This window comes from Ylistrum balloti, unplaced genomic scaffold (assembly GCF_031769215.1).
Source record: "Ylistrum balloti isolate Yb309-2 unplaced genomic scaffold, AGI_CSIRO_Ybal_v1 Utg370402, whole genome shotgun sequence".
Classification (NCBI taxonomy): Eukaryota; Metazoa; Mollusca; class Bivalvia; order Pectinida; family Pectinidae; genus Ylistrum; species Ylistrum balloti.
Window position 1 is genome coordinate 102157 of NW_026782275.1, and position 18573 is coordinate 120729.

Below are 18573 nucleotides of genomic sequence, written 5' to 3' on the forward strand. Positions count from 1 at the left end.
TCAGTTGTCTTTTCATGTTAAAAGACAAGCAACCTTTGTGAATATACACCTAGATATGTCCATAATCCGTAATATACCTATATCACGAGCGCTCAATCATCTTTTTCAAATAACTTGAATGAAATTTAATTACACTGTGATCCAAATACAGAAGTATGTAACCCACATTTTCCCTAATCCTTTACAACACTATAAATCTTCTATACTAATTGCTTGTTCATGTTGTAGGCTTGTTCAGATGTGCTCCGCTGTTTCTTTCTGTTACTATGTATAGTGAACGATTTACCTTACATCATCGCCCTTCAGTACAACCACCAAGGTGTACTGATTCTATCCAGAATCCTCGCAATAACATATATCACACAGTTACACAGTTGATGTTCAACATCATTTGATGGTACATCAAGTGTAAGTAAAACAACAATAAACCAAACATAATTTTATGAAGAACAAACATACGGTTACTCCACTTCGTCTAGTGTAGGCCTCACTTAATCGCTAGCATGAATAAAGTTGTAGGTAAGCTTTAACCTTAACACGCGAGGTGTACATGGTGTAGTTTGTATCACGTCGCCTCGGATCACACCTGTCGCCAGCCACACTGCACCTATCCTGCATGGCAGAGAAGAAAGTTTCCGGAACACTTCTTCATTATGGAGATTTCATCGTCATTATCATCTATTTTGTCTTCATCCTCTTCGTTGGATTATGGGTAAGTTCCTGGTATAATTGGAGAACGACTCCGTTCGTTTGTAGTAGCTCGAATGGAGCACATACTTCACATGCCAGTTTAAACGAGTAATTGAATCCGTTGTCAAGCAGAAATTATCCCGGGTCATGGTCAGCGACCGACTGACCAGAGGGTTATATGAACAAACAACTCATAAATCACTGACGTGGCAAAAAAAAAACCAATACATTTTATAAGGCACTCCTTATGTAAACAAGTTTGATGTGTTGAATAGGACACGGTTGTTGTGAAGGACGTCGACCGTGGATTTTCAGTGATCGAGTGTAAACAACATAAATGAACTTGAATCTTATAATGTTCAGCAATTTTACTTTATATTAAGATATTTCTAAATTAACTCTCCGGAAACAGTAAATGGATAATGAATTTCTAAACCCCCACCGCTTTACATATTACATTACCGATTCAATTTCTGCCTTCTTGATTCGGTTTTATTAATAACATTAACATTAACATTGTTCTACTTACACACCTGCTAACTATCTTGAAATTCCTGTTTTATTGAAAACTTGAATTGACCACTATAACTGGTCGCAAACTGAACTTGTCGCATCATTGTTTGTGATTCTTACTTTCCACTTTTGAACCTTCATGTCCGCGCCTGTTGTTGATGTATTCATGAGACGCAATATAACTGGCAGTTAAATCAGGGTATAATAACCCATTACTTGTCACGAACGCGTGTGTTTGAAGAATGACAAATATTATGAATTTTTTTATTAGTGTTCTGTAAAAATTTAGGTATTATTTAACGATTTGACGGTTATTGAGAAAAGTTAATCAGAAACGAGACGTGAGGGTGTCCTTGAAAATGATTTACTAGTACTGGGATTCTACGAACTAGAACTGCCAGACAGATGCAAGGGAACGCTAGGTAATGATTTACCAACAAGGGGACTCTACGTTCATGAACTGCCAAACGTGTAGGAACGCTAGGTAAATATTAACCAGTTCCGGGAATCTACGTACCAGAACTGCCAGACAGACGTGAGGAACGCTACGTAATTATTTACCAACAAGGGGATTCTACGATCCAGAACTGCCAGACAGATGCGAGGGAACGCTAGGTGATAATTTACTAGTACCGGGAATCTACGAACCAGAACAGCTAGACAGACTTGCGGGAACACTAGATAATGATTTACCAGTAGCGGGATTCTAAGAACCAGAATCTTATAGATCTTGTTTTAAAGTTCAAAACCGAAGAACCGAAGGCAAAACATGAACAAGAGAAAAAAGAGGAAAAAACACAAGGAGAATAAGACCAGGTGTTCCTGGATTATAAGCGTCTTCTGCTTCATCGATGACACATACACATAAATAGGTGAAACCGACACCTTATGTAATACACTTATTTATATCTAAAGATGTCTCGTGAACAAGGTTTTGAAATAAGACTCAATGAATGCGTAACATCGATGACAGATGTCTTGTTTAATCTTTCCATGTGAGTAAAGCCAAACGAAAGTTCACATTTTTACTTCTTTTCATTTCTAATCGAGAGAGATGTGAAGTGACAATTCAGTCGGAAGTGAAAATACTAATCTATTGTGAAGACAGGGAAAATTTGGTTATTTACCCAAATTTTTGATATATCAAAGTTAATTGAAATTGTACAAATAAATATTATTCATCGGATTGTTTTACCGATTTGTGATGAAGAACGGTAAGATAGCGCCCCAATGCTGAATAATACATCCTTTATATAGCGCACTATTCACTTTACACAAGCAATGTACTTTACAGAAAATGAATAGTAATTGAACTTTTCTCAATGTAAAGGCACATTAATATGAATTCAAATAATGCCTATAAATTTAGTCTTCGTAGCGGGTAGATCAATGGTGATTGATCATGAGGACAGGGTGACTATGTATCAGAGGTTTACGGGAGAGTCTTATGCAGAAGAAATCATGAGAGTTTTAACATAATTCTCGATCTATCTTACTTTTTCCGACTTCCTCGAGCTTGGAACATCACACAATGTGATTGTGGCGGCTGGTGGAGGATGACAAGTTCCTGTGTACCTTGTAACCAATTCAATTAATAAAGTATTGCTGTAATGTAACAACTAGTTCCATCCAATTTTGCAATTATGTTTTTTGCTACAACAAGTTCAGTAGACTTGTACATTCTCAAGATTTTAATAGCAACTGGGAAGACCTTAGTATATTTTGGGCAATGTCCTTTAGTCGGGGGCCATTGTTTGCTGGCACTTGGAGATAAAGACAAACAGTTCTGTGGTGCGAATGTCCGTTACTCAAGCTTCAAGACGAAGTTAAAAAGAAAGACCGATAGAGGTTTAACCAGCACTCCTTGTAACAAATGTGAAAACAAGTAATTCATCTTATTTCTCTATTTCATATTTTGGGTAAGTCGGCATTCGAAAATTATGTTTTCTAGTGATCTCATCATACTTCTCAATATTATTTTCTGTAGACTATCATATGCATCATCATTTACTCGTCTACACTGTTCCTTGTACCAACATCATGTGCAGACTTTATCGTATTGTCTTTATTGACATTTCATCAATGTCTCCATCTCTAAAGACTTTTCATGGTTATGTATTTATCACCATGCTTTCTGTTGATAAATCCAATGGATTTATGAAAAGTAATATTAAGTAATTTTAAAATGATAAAATTTCAATACTTTTAGATTGTCGTTGGTAAGCTAGTTAGGATGCAGAAATTGCTGGTGATAATGAGACTTGAACGATTACATCATATGAAATGTTATAAGGTAAGGTGGTGTAAATATTTTTGCTTATTGTCTGCTGCAGACCTCGAGGAAGAACCGCGGCAGTGCGGGTGGATACTTCTTGGCTGGACGTAACATGCATTTCGTCCTGGTAAGTCACTGTTCCAACGCCTTAACAAACCCTTTGAACAGAAATTACACCAACTAACACAGCAAAGTGAATAAAGTGGGCATAAAACTGGTTTTCATAAGATTTGTCCGTGGTGTTAGAGACTTGTAGATATAAGCTTAGTAAGGAAAATAATCTAGCTGAAACAAATATTGGAGAAGTTCAATCACTCCATAATTCTTTAGAAAATTGTATTGACATGGATCAACGTCAACTAGTATATGAGTTTATCCTGTCTCAAAGATATGTACGAAAGACGCATGTTCATTATAACGTTATGCGAAATAATGAATTCAATTGCAACATATTGTCTTGATATTTTCGATTAATTATAATGATTAAAACAGTGACTTAGATATTACAATAAAATGTAAAGGAGTGTTCACATAGGACAGGATATGTCCCTGTTCTTCAGATGTTGTTCAGTCGAGGCATGATGTATGCAAGAACGAAGACATTGTGCATCGAAAATTGTCTGTATCTTCACCGATTGTTTACCGGATTCGTGTCTCGTAGCATGACGTGACAGTAATGGATAAGTTACAACTTAAACTATTTTTGTGTTTTTTATACACTAAAGATGTCTGTTATTTCAATAAACCGTCGTAAGTACGAATATATAAAACAAAGAATGTAATGCAAAACGCGAGGATACCACCCACTCACATACACATAAATAGGTGAAACCGACACCTTATGTAATACACATTTTGTACTCATATTTATATCCTAAAGATCAACACGTCTCGTGAACAAGGTTTTGAAATAAGACTCAATGAATGCGTAACATCGATAGCGTTGAGGTGGGTTACAAAAAGGTGAAGGCCGCGAAAACATAAATGAAGCATAACGTCCGCACCGTAAAAGCGTAACCGTAACATAGAAAAAAAGAAAACTTTGTATAAGTTTGGTTCCCTAATTCTGTGTAAGTTCTAACTTTCACCTATGCATCTGTTTAAAAGCAATGATTAATGTTCGATCGAAAAGTACAATAGGGCTCGTTAACACCGATACGGCTGACCGATCACACTTTTTAACTGAAACATGGCTACGCCTGAAAAAATTCGACACAAAAAGAAGTTGGTAGAATTTAGAAAGGATGGAACTAATTATATTTGACACAAACGCAGTATTCGACTCAACGGTGTTCGAATCATCCGTCTTTAATTTACTAAGCTAAAGAAATCGGGACTGAACAAAACTTTCGACTTATACGATGTATTCGATTCAAGCGTGTTCGACACAAGTGAGATTTACTGTACTTTTATTCATATTGATACACATCTCTGAAACATCTTAAAAATATTATCTGAAATTCTCTTAATTCTGGATTCAAGTAGAGTTCATGACTTCAGAATTTATTTTACAACTTTACTATGTACCATGAACTTCTGCACATAAAGTGTAACAATACGATATTTCTGGATAATGAGGTAATAGGATCATACTGATAACCGAACAAAGAAAGTGTTCCCATTCATTATGTTTATCTCCGATGTCAACGTCAACTTGGATATATCGTATACCACGGGATACTCAGTTATGTAAGTTTACGCAATGCAATTGGCAATTCTATGTTGATTCAAAAAAGAAAGTAGAATGATGCCTTATTAAGTTTTAGTAGAGGAGTGGCCCCTGCATCCGGAAAATGTCTTACCCTAGCTTTCAAACAAAGGGTATGTGTGTGGGTGTGTGTGTAGGGGGGCATTTATCTAAACAATATGGACATGCAGGGGTTATTAGCCAATCTGTAGGAATAATGGTCTCTTCAGAGCTACGAGTCTTTTGTGTTAAAGGCGCGACTTTAAATTATTTTACAGATACTGCTAAAAATGAATTTTAGGCATGATAAGGTTGCCAACGAACCACGCCTTTGTAATTTGTCTGGCTCTTACTTTCAGGATTTGAAATCACATATCTATTCTGCTTCGCTTGTGCTTTTAGGTCTGTTTAAAGAAAAATGTTGCAAGATATTTTGTTTTTGTATTATCATAAAGCTATCCTTACTGTGATGTGTTTATTACGGATTTGCTAGTATCCTGAGTGCTCCTATGTTTTATGTCTTTTTTGTGCAGACTGGAGCGTCTCTCTTCGCAAGTAACATAGGGAGTATACACTTTGTAGGACTTGCTGGTTCCGGTGCAGCTTCAGGCATAGCTATAGGTTTATACGAACTCAATGTAAGTATATCATTATGTCTAGTTTAAATATTTTAGACATATCAATGTAGGCACATAAGTTTCATGGATAGAACAACATTTGTTACTTAAATTGTTCTGTTAACCAATAAGTATCACATGCATCAGAGTCCCAGACAACAGTAGACCTTGCACTTTATAAGAACGCACTGCCTCAAAATGACCCAGATTGCTCAGCTATATGTACATCCGTATGGATGTGTTAACTAAAAACTGCTACTTGTGTTAAAATTATCTGTGCGACAGACGTTGGAGAGGACAGATAATGAGGCATTTGTAATAACCAGCAACTCCAACACTTATGTTTTCTTTGAGTGATCAGAAACACAACTAGCAAAGCACGTTTTTATTTATCAATTCATCTAAGGGATATGATATCGCATATCTTTCAGTCTGCAGCGTTCAGCTTCATCGATTTTAATAGCCTTCAGTTATAGCCTCCAGATATATACTGATATATACCGAAAGCCTTCAGATTAAATTGTTTTATAGCTTTCAGATTAATTTATTTTAATAGCCTCTCTATTCATTTATTTTTCATCGTCTATCGAATTCATTTATTTTCATAGCTTACAGATTCACATCTTTTAATAGAAGAACAGAAGACGAAACAGAAACCAATAGCTACAGGCAATATATCATAAGTAGAGAACGGATTTTGACAAGACGTATTTTTGTGATCGATCTACATTATTTATGTTAATATCTTACATCTTGAGAAGGAGTCGGATTGCAGTTAAATTTTTTATAAATGTCTTTGTGTTTATTCTGTCGTTATCACTTCTCCAGAATCATATTGATATGTACTTCTATGTTGAATGTTAATTCAGAGATTCTCTCTGAATATTTCCTACATCAACCGAACTTTCGGAGACTTGATAAGACGAATTATTATTGAATTATCTTCTGGGCCCTGTATGCAATGCTCGTAATTAGCACCCATGTTACCATAGTGTATGAAACTAATGCTGTTATTTTTTGTTACATCTACAAGGCCCTGTACATCATGCTGCTCCTTGGGTATATCTTCCTGCCGGTATATATAGCCTCAGGAGTAAGTACCATTATCAAGGTAAAAGGTTTTGGTTGAGAGAGCAAAATTGAATGTCAAGCTGGTGTGTTACACTGAATCATGTATGAAGGTTATGACATACATTCAAACAAAGAACTTTCTTGTGATTGTTTGGCAAATATAAGATAAAGATCTGTTTGTAATTCAATCATAACATCATGACAGGTATGTAGATGTTGAGATGTTAACCGACAATGTAGTTTAACCTTTGTAACCTAGTGATATCGATACCGTGTGACAAACGGCATATTTGTCATATTTGGCATAAAAGAAACAGAAAGAAATTTCGTAATAGTTTGAAGTTATATAAGATAAAATAGAAGACAATTGCTTTTCTAGGTAACAGACTTATGATTCCTCAAACATCGAATAACTAATCCATACATTGGACAAAGCAGAGTTATGATAAGCAATATACCTTATACACATTATCAGTATTCCTGTTTCAACGAAACAATATTTACAGCAAAATTATAGTCCATAATATGGTAAATGGTATACACATAGGAAATCTTTTAAAGTGTAAAAAATCATGCTTACTTTGTATAGACAATGGGATCGATAACACCAATGTGTGATGGCAAGGTGTTTTCAATATTCATGTCAGAATGGTGACAAATCGATGCCTTACGTAAGCACATTCCTCAAATGGACATGATCTGTAATCACCAATGCTGACAACTGATTGTTGTTTTCGTGTACAAATCCCTTGCGATATGGAAATTTTAAAATCTTACGATATAGTAACTGTGATATACATAGCAGAGTGTAATTATAAGTATCTTACTTTCCCGATCATCTTATCCCCACTTAGTATCTGGAATATCGGTATAACATGTTGTCTTTCGTTTTCTTTTGATTACGCCATAGCTTTACCTTAAGTTAAGATAATCAAGTGGATTTTGTGTTTGAGTGTCGTTTTTATGCTCTGTGTTATAGGTTTACACCATGCCAGAATACCTCCAACGTAGATTTGGAGGTCAGAGGATACAAATTTCCCTTGCAGTGCTCGCCTTGCTTGTTTATATATTCACCAAGATATCTGTAAGCATTTCTATCGGGACGTCTTCTCTCTTGTACATGAAACAGTTGACTGTCATATGCTAAGCATACGAAATTTAGCCAAAGGGACTTCATGATATCTGTTTGTGTTTGAGATTTATTTCGGGGCGACATCTGAATGAGAATTGCAAATTTCATCCTGTAATTTAGATAAATCGATGACGAATAAATCAAGCTAGAAGATTATATGAATCGAGGAGAAAAGCTGTGTTTTATTAAATAACTTTCGTTTTTATTGTAATTCTTCAGGCCGACCTGTATGCTGGTGCCATCTTCATCGAACAGTCACTCAAATGGGACATCTATTGGTCGATCTTGCTCCTGCTAGGTGTGGCGGCAATATTCACCATCACAGGTAAGTGAATCACGATATATATCAAATGTTCCAGAATGCCTGATATCTTCTGTCAAAATGTATGTTTATAAGTAGTTTTTGTTTTATTCAGGAGGGCTGACAGCCGTGATGTGGACAGACTTCGTACAAACCATCATCATGATCATCGGTGCAACAGTCCTTATGATCCTTAGTAAGTTTGAGAAAGAACAGAGTCCGTGTGCATGAAATCGTTCTCATGCTCAAGCATAGATTTTGTATTCAAGATAATTTTTTCTTATTTCACCTGAATCATATCCTATAAAACAAATGTCAAATATAGACATTGAATATAGCATTCAAAAGTCTTTTCAAAATATTTATAAATCTTTGACAAAATTAGCCTTTCTTATTCATTTCTAACTAAAACAAGATACAAGACTTGAGTACTAAATCTATGCTTGAGCATGAGAACGGTTTCGTGAATACGGTTCCTGGTTTCATAGAAGAATTCTGTAATGCTTTCAGCTCTTCAGAGGTTGGAATCCAATATGTGTAAGAAATTAGCGTATTTGCACGCAATGAAAACCTTACTTTACCGAAATATGGTTTTTCATGTCAAGTGATTAATAAAGACATGTCGCCAATGGTTAGTTATAAGAGAAGGTTAAACGTTTTTAAAAAGCGCTATAACAACGATACAATTCACTTATGAACGTTTAGCTCTATTACGTCCATGGCTTGTGACTTAATTAAAGAGTAACAATTAAATTCAATGCTACCATTTACAGTTCAATTGTGAAAATGTATGAACATATTAACGGCTTCCATAGTATTCGGTGATTTTGATATATTGCAGGTTTTGTGGAGGTCGGTGGCTTCAGCGGTATGGTTGACAAGTATCCGTATTCCATAGCTAATAATTCATTAAACAACAACTCGACGTGTGGAAAACCACGTGATGATTACATGCACTTATTCCGCAATCCGACAACAGGAGATCTACCTTGGCCGGGGATAATCGGTCTGTCAATCAATTCCATATGGTACTGGTGTTCGGATCAGGTATATTATGTGGTGGTGGTGGTGACTAGGGATAGGTACAGCGTTATGCTCATTTTATTAATCCCTATTCGTGTGTTGGAGTTCGTCAATTGCTTGAAAAGCGACGATAAAACATGTGGCAAAGCATATTTTTGTCCACATTATTGATATTTTAAAAATATTTTAATAAATAATATGACAGAATATTATTCGACCATTTTTATTTTTTCTGCTTCATTAAAAACCTATAGCCCGGCTAACCTGATCTGTACATTATAATAGATTGTTGTTCTCTGTTCTTATCAATTTTGTATTATAATTTTCTTTGTAGAGAAGCATATGATAATAGATACTTATGTTTATATATAGTTTCATTGTAAAATGATGTGAATGTCAGTTTACTCTCTGTAAATATTTGATTATCCTAGGTTATTGTACAAAGAGCGCTAGCTGCTAAGTCATTCGACCACGCCAAAGCCGGGACCATATTCTGCGGATTTCTGAAGGTGCTTCCTCTATTTCTGTTTGTGTTCCCGGGAATGATTGCTCGAATCCTTTTCCCGGGTATGTTTACAAGACAACGAGGCACTTCTATTTTCCATTGCATCATCGTAACTTTTCTACACCAAATCAAACATCATTGTCTATTGTCATGATTCAAATGCAATACTATGGGAATTGATCTTTCAGTGAAATGCAATTGTGATAGGCCAAAGTCTATTACACTTGTGTTGGTTATATTAACAGTACATAGATATCAATTTCTTTTCAACGAAGCATTAACAACAACAAACTTAATTTTATTCTTCCGCTGTCGATTTCAGTACTTTGTACGAATCTGCAAACAGCGATAGATAAAATATTCTATGAAAAACTTCGAAACGAGTTGTATACCATTTACAGTTAGGTTAGAAAATGCTTACAGATAGATTTTAAATATTTTACGGTTTTGGTGATTGTAAATATCTTTGATTGGTGGTACCGTCACCTTGAACGTGCTTCAGAATGAAACATTTCGATATGCCTTTAGTGTGACACCAGATGACTGAAGGAAATGTGGTATATATTTTATTTTGTCCGTCAAATGGATAGGCAATGTCTGCTTGTACTTAAGATGAATTATCCAAGTTAGCATCTACCTGAAACAGCAGTTCCTTAGCTTAATGCATATCATTTTAATGCAGATTTACAATCGATTTCGTGGTGGTGAAGTGTTTCATAGTGTTATTCGAAGTATGAATTATACAGAATTTGTAGCTCGGATAATTTACAAAATCGCATTTGTTCATGAAACATACATATGAGGATAAAACGGAATTACGTTCCAAAGATATGCTCGGCCTAGAAAGATGGTATTTACAGTGAAGCTAAACAGCATGCATGTTAGTACGGATGTAAACCTGATTAAACATGTTTAAACAACTACACAAATAGTCCTATGATCTAGAAGGGTAATAGCAATGCTCACGTGTAAACATAAGCTAGGTATGTCAAGGACCAATGTGAAAATACTAAAGACTTCGATCTAAAAAATACTTATGAGGTAATTTTTCTTAAATACTTAATTGTCCCAAGGTTTTCCCTAAAAAGTCACGCAATCAATGAAAAATATATAACAAAGGGCGAAACAAGTAAATAGATTCGAGTGACTTGTATTACTGTTTACGCTATTTTGTACTTTGGTATATCAGTTAGCAAACAACATAATTGGTCATTTACACTCTCTGATTACATAAACAAGCTTTTTTTCGTTTTCCAAATGATATTTGAATATATATTCCAACATTTGTTTTGGTATAAAACAACCTACATGTATATTTATACAATAAATCTTGCATTATGCAGCTACTAAATCTGGCCAGCGACTGAACCCGTCTGGGGCCTGAATGATGACGTCTGAACCTGGCACGCTCTAAAAGTGTTGACTAATTGCCAAAGCGCCCCTCCATTCTGTAATGTTTAGCTTTCAGAACACAATTGTGAATGGCATTTAACAAACTGAAGTACTTGCAAAAATACTCAACGGAGGAAGCTAATACTTGGCACTCTCATTTTACTGAGTAGTGAGTGCAAGAGAGCAAAGAAGTGCAGTTCAGCTGTCGTGACCACTAGAAAAGGCTTTCCTTTTCATTTCTGTCCGGATGATACTGACCTGTCCTGTGCAAAACACGTATATACCGAGTTAAACAGTCTCGTGTTCATACTTATACTATTCACAGAAAACATATCAGAAGGGTCTGCGACATACAAAGAGATTTAATGTTAACGGGCATCGCTAAGCTATTCGAATTTCCCAGAAATTACAAAAAGATTGAAAACCTTCATCAAAACCTCAGGTTTTATTGTATTTTGTGAACTACGGATGGAATATTGATAGGTTGTATATTTTACACGATCAACTTTATCTATCCTAAACGTTATGTTTTTAATAGATACGGTCGCCTGTGCTGATACCGAAACATGTGTAGAAGTGTGCGGCAGTACCACAGGCTGCAGCAATATAGCGTATCCTTCACTCGTCATCAATCTCATGCCACCAGGTAACAAGCAATTCTTCTAACTCACCGTCAACTTATGGCCTCACACAACTGGCAATACCTCTACATCATGATCAACTTCTTATCCGAGTATAAGGCAGCTCACAACACCTTATACTCGTCACCAACCTCTTATCCTGATGCAGCTCACAATACCTTGTACTCGTCACCAACCTCTTATTCTGATGCAGCTCACAATACCTTATACTCGTCATCAACCTCTTATCCTGATGCAGCTCACAATACCTTACACTCTTCATCAACCTCTTATTCTGAGTCAGCTCCCAATACCTTATACTCGTCATCAACCTCTCATCCTGATGCAGCTCACAATACCTTATACTCGTCATCAACCTCTTATCCTGATGCAGCTCACAATACCTTATACTAGTCAGCAACCTCTTATCATGATGCAGCTCACAATACCTTGTACTCGTCATCAACCTCTTATCCTGATGCAGCTCACAATACCTTACACTCTTCATCAACCTCTTATTCTGAGTCAGCTCCCAATACCTTATACTCGTCATCAACCTCTCATCCTGATGCAGCTCACAATACCTTATACTCGTCATCAACCTCTTATCCTGATGCAGCTCCCAATACCTTATACTCGTCATCAACCTCTCATCCTGATGCAGCTCACAATACCTTATACTCGTCATCAACCTCTTATCCTGATGCAGCTCACAATACCTTATACTAGTCAGCAACCTCTTATCATGATGCAGCTCACAATACCTTGTATTCGTCATCAACCTCTTATCCTGAGTCAGCTCACAATACCTTACACTCTTCATCAACCTCTTATTCTGAGTCAGCTCCCAATACCTTATACTCGTCATCAACCTCTTATCCTGATGCAGCTCACAATACCTTATACTCGTCATCAACCTCTCATCCTGATGCAGCTCACAATACCTTATACTCGTCATCAACCTCTCATCCTGATGCAGCTCACAATACCTTACACTCTTCATCAACCTCTTATTCTGAGTCAGCTCACAATACCTTATACTCGTCATCAACCTCTTATCCTGATGCAGCTCACAATACCTTACACTCTTCATCAACCTCTTATTCTGAGTCAGCTCACAATACCTTATACTCGTCATTAACCTCTCATCCTGATGCAGCTCACAATACCTTATACTCGTCATCAACCTCTTATCCTGATGCAGCTCACAATACCTTATACTCGTCATCAACCTCTTATCCTGATGCAGCTCACAATACCTTATACTCGTCATCAACCTCTCATCCTGATGCAGCTCACAATACCTTACCCTCTTCATCAACCCCTTATCCTGATGCAGCTCACAATACCTTATACTCGTCACCAAACTCATGATTCACGGTAACACACCTACCTCGTCATCATTCATACCCTTACATGATCGTCATCATCTTTACGCCCCCAGATAATGCACAAATACCTGTTATTCATTACCAATCTCGTGCCAAAGGTAAGACAGGAGCATTTCTAACTCATCATCAGTACAATGCCAAACGGTATTAAATACCAAACTACTTAAAGTGTATAAATGGTAATATACTCTGTTACGCCTCTTAGATATCTGAAGTGTGATCTATATAAAACAAGGAAAGCTCAATGTTTACATTCTGTGCTAAAATGATCATATTATCAGTTTCTTATTTACAAAATAAACTGTTGTAAATATCAGTTGTTATTAAGAGGAACTTGTGTATCTACAGGAGCGCGCGGAATGATGCTGGCTGTGATGTTAGCTGGTCTGATGTCTTCGCTAACCTCAATATTTAACAGTAGCAGCACTATTTTCGCCATGGATATCTGGACCAAGATACGGAAGTCCGCTTCAGAACTTGAGATTATGATTATCGGCAGGTCTGGACATCGATAGCTTCAATAGTAAAGGATATTCAAACCCTTTTCATTCTAATCCACCTTGGTCTTAGTCTAATATAAAAATTTATATTTCCACTTCTAGTCCATAACTATCAGATCGTGGGCGATCGCCTGGTGTCTGTGGTCCGTCCCTCAGTCCTCATATAATTCTTGTTATCACTATTTCTTGTGAAGTACTGGATGATCTTTTTCAAATTTTATATGTAAGTTCCCCTTGGTTCAGAGAGCGAAAGTGGTCGTAATCCCTGGAGTATCGAGAATGCTTGGTCCCTCGATGTACATTGTTCTACTTTCTGATTGATTCGAAAAACATCATGGCCAATAGGTGGCCATGGCGAATTTTGACAAAGAAAGTTTTGTTATTGCCTTTTCTTGGGAAGTATTGGGACGATTAGATAAACAAAATGCTGAAAGCTGACCATCTCTCATTAAACAGATGAAGATTATTGAAGCCATTTCTTGAGAGGAATTCTCAAATTTCGTATAGTTAAGAGCAAGTAAGAGGAAAGAAGAAAAAAAGAAGGGAAAAGATTAAACTTTTAATAAACAAATGAAAACCAAACACTGGTGGGCGCCAAGATCCTGCCGGGATCACTTGTTTGTTCCACTGAACCAAATTCTTTTTGCGTCATTTAATGCAAAACTGATAACGACAGACAGACATAGCTAGATAAATTTTGAACGAAGTTAAAATGCTATTGCTTAGTAATAGGGGGTAAGATTATTATCATGTAGAAGTGCTCTCTCCAGCCACTGGATCACACTGATTGCTTTTCATTGGAAAGAAAACCTCAGTTCAATAACAAGTCTTGACAGAGCAATAAATGATCCGGTATACAGTGTACTTCTATATCAAAATATTTTCGTCCAGGTATCTGCCCTGTTGAATGACCCTGTCATAATGCATCCTGTAAATTTCTCTACCAAATGCTGTCCATCCATGTATCCTGCCTATTTAATAATCCTGACATAACATACTAGTATTCCGTATGTTTCTCTTACCCATGGTGTCCGTCCAGCTATCCGTGCTATTGAATAATCCTGACATAACTTACTAGTATTCCGTAGGTGTCGATACTGACATAACATATTCTGGGTTTTTCTCCAATACATTTTGTCCGTGAAGATATCCGTTGATAGCAAAATAAGTGTATAATAAATTCATGACATTAACATATCTCGCTGTAAGGGATCTTGTATACTTTTCTAACACATGGTGCCCAGCATGATTATAAAGGAATATTTATTTGCATGTGGTTTACTGAACACCTGAATATCTCGTCGAAAGTAATCCTGTATACTTTTGTAACACATGGTGTCCAGCCTAATGACAATGGAATACTCATATATCTCGTCGAAAGTAATCCTATATATTTTTCTAACACAGGGTGTCCGTTCTCTTGTTGGTGGTCATCAGTATTATCTGGGTCCCCGTCATACGGGCTTCTGAGGGCAGTGAACTCTTTGTGTACATACAAGAAGTGTCCAGCTTTACCCAGCCTCCGATCTGTTGTATCTTCCTGCTCGGCTTATTCTGGTCTCGGCTCAATGAAAAGGTGAAAAACAATATCAAAACGACAAACCTGTGGGTTCTATTGTTAACCAATATTTTATAAGCTTTACGCATTGTACAAAACAAACTAAACCATTGTATCATACTCGTATATCGTGAATATTTGTTGTTTAGGTAACTTAAAGAACGCTTTGCAGTTCTTGTAAAAAAGCTTTAGAAGTCACAAATATATATATGGTTTCTCGTTTTTCCAGGGCGCTTTTTTCGGTCTCCTTGTTGGCATGTTGATGGGTATGGTACGATTCATCGTGCAGTACTCATACACCACTCCAAAATGTGGAGATCCTGGACCCGATCCTCGGCCTGGTGTTATCAAGGACTTCCACTACCTTTACTTCTCCTGCTTTTTGTTTGGACTCACTGGTGCTACAGCCGTGGTCGTCAGTTTACTTACCAAACCTATACCTAGCGACTGTGTAGGTACCACAGTATGACGCCAGTGATGATTTAAGTCACTGTGTAAAAATAGTAACAATTATCTTGCATGAGTTTACATTTATAAGTACGAAAGCCTAGAAAGGTCAAATTTCGAGGGGATAAAATATGAAATCATTACGTGTAATTACGACTTTTGAGAGGCGTTATTTCGATTTTTGAAAGGCGCTATTACGACTTTGTTCGCTTAATTTGACCTTTTTAGGCTTTCATATATAAGAGATCTATAACACAAGACTGTTTTATTCATCGAGTCTCAGGTGAAATGAAATTCAAAATAATCGTGACGAGTTTCAATCATAAATCTCATGAAATGGAAACGAATGTAAGATTCTGTTTATCGTATACTTTTGCAAATACTCATGAAAGAGAGCATTATAGGAACAATGGGAAGTTTCACCCAATCACATATCCGCTGGGTAATATTACAAGAGCGCAAAATACATTTTTTACTACATAGCTTTTTTTGCAGTGTGATAAAAGCGGATAGTGACTGTTCAATGATATTTAAATCTAAATATATCTATTGTTCAGCAGGGTTTGTGAAAATTTGCATTAGGTCGTAGTAGTGTTACTGAAAATGCAAGTTGATTGAAAACAATATCAAGATGTAGCCATGGCGTTTACGACAATAAAAATTACTTGAAAATCAAATTATTATAACTCAAGAATAATAAAAAGCAAATTGCATGAATAATTAAAAAAAAGGCGAATTGCTTGAGAGTCTCACATATTATGCGTGCATTGTTGCAGCTGCATCGTCTCACTTTCTGGACAAGACACAGCAAGAAAAAGCGTCTAGACATTGCTATATGGGAGAGGCAAAAAGATGATAAACATTCAAACAACAGGGACGAGATCAGTTTGGAGACAGAGTCGCTGGATTTCATAGAGAATCAAAAACTGCGACTCGATGCAAACGACCTGAATGGTGAATCGGAAAATATGGAAGACGTTTGCGAGTGTGAAGAACAGAACGACCAGGAAAAACCCACAGAAGACGATCCCCACAGCAAGACAGACGACGGTTGGTATCTTAAAATACATATTTTACAATTAAGATTAGTGTTGCGCTGTGGCGTATTACTGTAATATTCTTTTCACGTAAACTCGCTTGTCGAAAAATAGAATATAAAATGCATGTAATCCACCGCCTTTTAACAGCTTTCTAATTGATGTATATGTACTTTCGATATGCATCAACGCGACAATATGATTCTTCATCTATAAATTACATTGAATTAATTATAAGCAGGTTGCCGATGCTCGCTCCACGTGGCGACGTCCAAGCGTGACTTTTTAATGGGGTTATTCCCTTTGACTATTATTATAAGGGTAGCTCTAAATGCGCTAAAAACTTTTCCTTTTCTTCTCATTATTTATTTATTTAGCTTTCGACCTTTATTTTCTTTTATATCATCTTCATTATTTAAAAATAATGTGTAATGTGAATAATATAAGAAAGTGTGTGTAATTCTGGTGTAAGCGAAATGAATGAAGTAAGAGAGCTTTCCTGCTCGAAGACAATGTATGTGATATCGTTGTATCTTTTTTCTGGAAATAAAATTATTGTTTAAAAAAATATAACTAATAATCGATACTTAATATTATCTTTCAGATTACTCTAAGTGTGCTTTTTGTGCATGGCTGGTGATAAATTGGATATGTGGAACTGATCAAAACAGGGAGACTCTGTCGTCCCATCAGATTCAACGTAAGGACATGTTGTCTATACAGGAAAGTCGACGATGGAAAATAACATCAAATGTTCTATCTGTTATCCTTATGCTGGTCGTATTGGCTTTTTTCATCATCTTTGCTTAAATAGTGTGAAGTACAATAATCATTTACGCCTGTTCATTAATCCTTACAATATTTAACAAAGCATACATCATAAAGTTTTTTTTTATGTACAGTAATCAGATATATTTTGCGCATGAGTAAATCAAAGTGTACCGAGTATATGAAGACGGAAACAAGGGTGCACCATTAATAGTAAACAGTAAGTTGATTTTCATCATGAAAACTAAAGTCATTCATTGTAATGCATTAGTCGCGTCATGCAATCACTGACCATCAAAATATTCCCTAGGAAATTTGCACTATCTTTCCAGGATAGCTCGACATTCCGGATATTTGTATGTCATCATCCATACAGTCCTTCTGAATAAATTATAGTTTTAGTCTGGTACAGCTATCTTGAATGTTTGCTTTTTGGTTTCTGTTCGAAATGATACAAATATCTATCATATTTTGGTCACCTTAAAACAAAAATAAGCTCATTGTTGCGGTTACATTATGGAAACGTGTTTCTGGACACAAGTTCCAGCGTGTTCACCGGTAAGCTTAGATTTGCAATCCTCTTACACCAACAAGACGGCAAACTATTCACCAGTAAATTTACGTTTGCATGCTCATATACAGCTTTCGTTCAACAGTCTCGTACACAAACAAAATGGCAACGTGTTCTCTTGTATGCTTACATTTGCCGAGCTCGTACACAAACGAGATCTTAAGTTGTTATGTCTTAACTAACATTTGTCAAGCTCGTACACAAACGAGATCTTATGTTTTTATGTCTTAACTTACATTTGTCAAGCTCGTGCACAAACGAAATCTTATGTTATGTCTTAACTTACATTTGTCAAGCTCGTGCACAAACGAGATCTTATGTTGTTATGTCTTAACTTACATTTGTCAAGCTCGTGCACAAACGAGATCTTATGTTGTTATGTCAAGCTCGTGCACAAACGAAATCTTATGTTGTTATGTCTTAACTTACATTTGTCAAGCTCGTGCACAAACGAGATCTTATGTTGTTATGTCTT

General features: G+C 36.3%; 1 protein-coding gene across 1 annotated transcript; it reads left to right on the forward strand.

Annotated features, from left to right (window-relative positions):
• Positions 1 to 616: 616 nt before the first annotated feature.
• LOC132554409 (sodium/glucose cotransporter 4-like) lies at positions 617 to 17569 on the forward strand. Its single transcript, XM_060218724.1, has 15 exons — positions 617 to 712; positions 3537 to 3605; positions 5699 to 5803; positions 6816 to 6875; positions 7833 to 7937; positions 8205 to 8310; positions 8402 to 8482; positions 9128 to 9333; positions 9741 to 9876; positions 11745 to 11852; positions 13566 to 13716; positions 15125 to 15293; positions 15505 to 15726; positions 16499 to 16772; positions 17364 to 17569. The coding sequence occupies exons 1-15, from the start codon at positions 617 to 619 to the stop codon at positions 17567 to 17569; spliced, it is 2094 nt and encodes a 697-aa protein (XP_060074707.1).
• The last annotated feature ends 1004 nt before the right edge of the window (positions 17570 to 18573 follow it).